At 40.1% G+C, this 6129-nt stretch overlaps 1 protein-coding gene across 1 annotated transcript in view; it reads left to right on the forward strand.

The window, feature by feature from the left end:
- Positions 1-2225: 2225 nt before the first annotated feature.
- LOC106314872 (peptidyl-prolyl cis-trans isomerase CYP19-1-like) overlaps positions 2226-6129 on the forward strand; it is a 45142-nt gene continuing 41238 nt past the window's right edge. The window contains exon 1 of the mRNA XM_013752681.1: positions 2226-2632. Coding sequence (XP_013608135.1) covers positions 2358-2632 — 275 coding nt within the window. The 5' untranslated portion in view covers positions 2226-2357. The remainder of the gene's footprint in view (positions 2633-6129) is intronic.

Genomic DNA, 6129 nt, shown 5'->3' on the forward strand with positions numbered 1-6129 from the left:
TTCAGTAATGTCCAAATCAGGGGGAGTAATGTGTGTTGTACTCCTTTCCCTTCCCCATGGTTTTGTTCCAATTGGGTTTTCCTGGTAAGGTTTTAATGAGGCAACATTAAAGCACATTACAAGCTCTAAATGGTTATGGCATCCAAGGGGGAGTGTTATGAACCAGATTGGGGATGACTCATAAACAAGAGATTATGATTTGTAATCTTTTCATTTATCTATGACGGTGTAATCTCATATATAAGGAACTTCTATGTTATGAATAAAGATAGACTTTTCCATTACTTTTATAACAATTATCTAAATAATTTCAATTTTGAGGAGTCATATCAGGGGGAGTAATGTGTGTTGTACTCTTTTTCCTTCACCATGGTTTTGTTCCAATTGGGTTTTCCTGGTAAGGTTTTAATGAGGCAACATTAAAGCACATTACAAGCTCTAAATGGTTATGGCATCCAAGGGGGAGTGTTATGAACCAGATTGTGGATGGCTCATAACCAAGAGATTATGATTTGTAATCTTTTCATTTATCTATGACGGTGTAATCTCATATATAAGGAATTTCTATGTTATGAATAAAGATAAATTTTTCCATTACTTTTATAACAGTTATCTAAATAATTTCAATTTTGAGGAGTCATATTAGCTAATGATGATATTTTTGGGCTTATCTTAGGTAATTTTCTCATCACTAAATTTAAGATAAATCATTTTGGCCATGTACGGTTTCTCTTGAATCTTTCTCTTAAGCCACTCTCGGTGTAACCAGTAACCACATCGTTGATTATCGGTCAATTAATGATCTTGTTTTGTATTAATCTTGTTATGTCCCAAATAGAACATTTTAAAACCCGGCTCTTTAACACTTCTGTCCATAAACTTGGAATACTAAATAAATTTTTTTGTTTGGTTCTGACATCTTTTAGGCCTTTTTTTTGTTTTTTGTTTTTTTATGAAATGTTAAATTTATTGATCATCAATGAATAAAAAATGGTTATTTACAAAAACTTATAAGACTTATAAGAATTGTGAAACAAAATCATCCATACCTAAAGTGGGCGCTAAACCAGCATTGAAGCAACCCCTGTAGTCCTCTTTTCTCATGGTAGCGGGTCGATAATATCCTTTGCCTTATGGTCTTATCAATCAATTTCGCGAGCTGCTGTGCTGGTCGAGCTTTTTGGGTGTGCCTTCGTTCATTCCTCTCATGCCATATATAGTAAATGGTCACTTGGAAAGCTAATCTCAGTAGGATAGAAGTAACTCTATCATGCCTCGGGCTAAGGATCATAGCCATAATCTCATTCCAATCTGGTGTTGGAGCCGGACGCAATAAAGAACCTACGATTTGTAACCATAAACCAAACGTGTAGGGACATGCAAAAAACAGATGGTCCCTCTTCAGGCTCGCCACAGAATATACAAACTTGCCTTACTCCCCAGGCCCTCATTCTCACACCCATGGATAATCGATCCTTGACTGCTAGCCAAGTTATAAAAGCAAATCTTTTCGGCTTTTTCTGTTTTGTTTAGTTATTTTTTTCATAAATCAAAGCAAGGTAAAACTGAAATCAATATACATGGATCGGCTTGATACAATTATAAATTGGGGTTCTACTTTCTAAGATACATACACAAAAATCAGGATGGATTCACAATTTCACATATGCTTTATCAGTTTTTCAGTTTGATATGTATGTGGTGCACTAGAGGATGTTTATCCCCATATTGGCTCAGCTAACAACACCTGTGTAGTTGTGATTCTTTTTTAACAAGTTGTTCGTTTACATTTACACCAGGCCCAAATTGTTAGGTTTTTCTCATGTATGATTTATTGTTGAAACTGTAAGGTAATCTTACAAGGATCACAAGGATCTTGTGATCCTTGGATCCTTAAGCTCTAAAAAGGAAAACAGAAAAGCGCCCCTAGCATTCTCCGATGAAAAGACGAACCAACTTGAGATCCTGAGATCTGGACTGAAAGATGGAAAAGGCATTTAGGGAAGCCCAAATTTTTATTTTAATTTCACCTTTGTTACGGGGAAGATAACCTATTTCCACACCAGAACTATCGTATAGTAATAAATGTACACAATGTTTAAACCTCGTAGTAATTACACACCACAGAAGTATAACAACCCCCTTCCACACGCAATGAAAGTTCGAAACTCGTTTCCACACAAACCTAAACTTCCTTATCCATTTCCTTATCCATCTCCAGGAAAGGCTAACCCTAAGGTTTTCTTTGATATGACTGTGTGCGGCAAACCTGTTGGTCGGATCGTGATGGAGCTCTTTGCCGACACGACTCACGGACGGCAGAGAATTTCCGCGCCCTCTGTACAGGCGAGAAAGGCATGGGGAAAAAAGGTAAGCCACTCCATTACAAAGGATCAATCATACACCATATGTGCCCCGATTATATGATTGGCGGAGGAGATTTCACAGACGAAAGGAAAGGATGCGGAGGCGAATCAATCTACGGCGGTAGGTTTTTCGAGGATGAGAACTTCATCAAAAAGCACACCGGTCCGGGTATCCTCTCCATGAACAACCGTGGTCCTGACACCAACCAATCTCAGTTTATGATCTGCTTGACGGAGAACTGGGAACTCGACGAAGTACACGTCGTGTTTGTTAAACTATAATCTAATCTCTCCTTGATACATTTACATAAGTTAGTTATTTATGTTATTACACAAAGAGTTGTAACTCTTCATGTTAAGAGGTGTGTCTCTTAGCCTAATGATTTGATCTCTATATAAAGATCAATCATTTGATGTAACATCAACACCGAATTTCAATAATAAAAAGTATTTTCAGATAAGTTACATCATTTTCGGAACTATCTGAAGTAAGCCTGTAACATCTATCTTATTCTTTCTCTCAAATTCGTGTGTAATACACAGTGATCGTTGTGTAACATAAACGGTTGGTAAAAGATTAACATGGTATCAGAGCTCTTCGATTGAGAGGACGAAGAAGAAAGCACTAGTAAGAGAAACACTTGGCGTGGAGAAAAGGAGGCTAGAGGATCTTGTCATACGATTTCGGAAGCACACGAAACGATGAAGAATCAAGTAATCCCCATATTTGATGGAGAGAAGTACGACTTCTGGAGCATCAAAATGACAACCATTCTCAAGACCAGGAAGTTATGGTCTGTGGTTGAAGAAGGTGTTGCATCCCCACCAGCACAAGTGGAAGAGACCCCTGAAACGGCAAGGGCAAGATCGCTTAGAGAAGAAGCGATGATGAACGATACATTGGCGTTGCAAATCTTGCAAACTGATGTATCAGATCATATCTTCTCACGGATTGCAGCAGCATCAACATCCAAAGAGGCGTGGGATGCATTGAAGGAAGAGTATGAAGGCTCTTCTCAAGTTCGTTTGATTAAGCTTCAAACGTTGCGAAGGGAGTACGAGAATCTGAAGATGTATGAGAATGAAGACATCAAGGTCTTCACGGATAAGATAGTTGAATTGGCAAATCAATTAACTTATCATGGTGAACAGAAGTCGGATGTTCAACTCATACAAAAGATACTCATCTCTCTCCCAGCCAAGTTCGATAGCATAGTCAGTGTGTTGGAGCAAACAAGCGATTTGACTTCAACAAAGATGACAGAGTTGATCGGGATTTTGAAGGCTCATGAAGCAAGGCTGGCTGCAAGAGATGAAAGCACCAATGAAGGAGCATTCGATGCTCGTGTTAAGCACGGAAATTCTGGTGTTACATCAGACAACTCAAAGCGCCGAGGAAGCAAGAAGTGGTGTGGTTACTGCAAGAAGAACAATCATACCGAGAGCGAGTGTCTGAAGAAACAGATCAAGGTTCCAATAAAGATTGGAAATGGAAGCACGGTCATGACAGCCGGTAAAGGTGACATTACTGTCATGACTAAAGGTGGCAAGAGGACCATCCGAAATGTGTTCTTGGTTCCGGTTTTGGCGAAAAATTTGTTGAGTGTTCCACAAATTGTTTCAAGTGGATACCGGGTGAGTTTCCAAGAGAAGAGATGCATCATAGATGATGCAAAAGGAAGGAGGATAATGGATATCCTAATGACTCACAAAAGCTATCGAATGTTCGGCTCAGGTAGAAGAAGCCATGAGCGCTAGTGAGCAAGGAAAGATGGAGACATGGCACAAGAGACTTGGTCATGTAGGCGACAAAAGGTTGCAACAAATGCAAGACAAAGACTTAGTAAAGGGGTTACCAAAGTTTATAGTCAAGAAGGAAGCATGTGAAGCGTGTAGACTTGGAAAGCAATCACGCAAAAGCTTCCCAAAGGAATCTCAAACTAAGACAAGAGAAAAGCTTGAGATAGTACATACTGATGTATGTGGGCCGATGCAGCATCAATCCGTTGATGGAAGCCGATACTTTTTGCTATTCTTGGATGATCATACTCATATGTGGTGGGTATACTTCATGAAGCAAAAGGCAGAGACATTCTCACTGTTCAAGAAGTTCAAAGCAATGGTGGAGAAGCAATCGGATTGTACCATCAAGACACTGAGATCAGATGGAGGTGGTGAGTTCACTTCACGAGAATTCAACTGGTTCTATGAAGAAGAAGGAATCAATAAGCAAGTCACATTGCCTTATTCACCACAACAAAATGGTGCAGCGGAGCGCATGAATAGGACCTTGGTGGAGATGGCTAGATCGATGTTGGCAGAGCAAGAATTACTGCTCAAGTTATGGGCAGAAGCGGTATACACTGCCTCATACCTTCAAAACCATCTACCATCAAAGGCGATAGAGGAATATGTCACTCCTATAGAGAAGTGGTGTGGACACAAGCCAGATGTGTCACACATGAGAATGTTTGGTAGCATATGCTACATACATGTCCCGGATCAAAAGAGGAGGAAGTTAGACGTCAAGGCAAAGCGTGGAGTCTTTGTTGGATATGGTAACCAATCCAAAGGCTATAGAGTTCTCATCTTGGAGAATGAGAAGATTGAAGTATCAAGAGATGTCGAGTTTGAAGAAAGCAAGAAGAGAGATTAGAAAAGGCAAGAAGAAGTAAGGAAGACATTGGAGTTGTCTAGAAAAGACTCTCACTCACCTGAGGAACAAACCGAAGTTACATCCAGTCCTGAGGAACAAACCGAAGTTACATCCAGTCCTGAGAAACAAACCGAAGGTATATCCAGCCGTGAGGAACAATTTGAGGAACTTTCAGTCCTGTTCTCTTTCAAAATGATGATCATGATACTAGTAGTGGAGATGAAGAAGCTTCTGAGGCACCAAGGAAGTTCAGGTCCATGTTTGATATCATGGAAAGGGCACCGAGAGTAGAGCTTGATGAAGCGGCTCAAGCTATAGAAGCTTGTCTTCATGCAAATGAAGAACCATACACTTATGATGAAGCGTGTGGTACCAAGGAATGGAGAGAAGCGATGAATGAGGAGATAGACATGATTGAGAAGAACAAGACGTGGGAACTAGTGGACAAGCCAAATAAGAAAAATGTGATAAGTGTGAAGTGGATCTACAAGATCAAGACCAATGCAAACGGGAATCACATCAAGCACAAGGCGCGGCTAGTTGCAAGAGGGTTCTCTCAAGAGTATGGTGTTGACTACCTTGAGACGTTTGCTCCTGTCTCAAGACATGATACAATACGAGCTATACTTGCCTATGCGGCTCAGATGAAGTGGCGATTGTACCAGATGGATGTGAAGTCAGCCTTTCTCAATGGCGACCTCAAGGAAGAAGTGTATGTCACACAACCACCTGGGTATGTGACACACGGGAAGGAACACAAGGTGTTAAGGCTACACAAAGCTTTATATGGTTTAAAGCAAGCCCCAAGGGCATGGTATGGAAGGATAGATTCATAATTCCTTCAAAACGGTTTTAAGAGAAGTATGAATGATGCGGCTTTATACATCATGAAGTAAGGAGGAGATCGTGAGTCTATATGTGGATGATATAATCATCACAGGAAGCAACATTCAGAGCATCAACACATTCAAGGAGAACATGAAGAAAGAATTCGAGATGGTGGATCTTGGATTGTTGAACTACTTTCTTGGAATGGAAGTAATTCAAGACGATGGAGGCATATTTCTTTCACAAGAAAAGTATGCAAACAAACTTGTAGACAAGTTT

This window comes from Brassica oleracea, chromosome C1 (assembly GCF_000695525.1).
Source record: "Brassica oleracea var. oleracea cultivar TO1000 chromosome C1, BOL, whole genome shotgun sequence".
NCBI lineage: Eukaryota > Viridiplantae > Streptophyta > Magnoliopsida > Brassicales > Brassicaceae > Brassica > Brassica oleracea.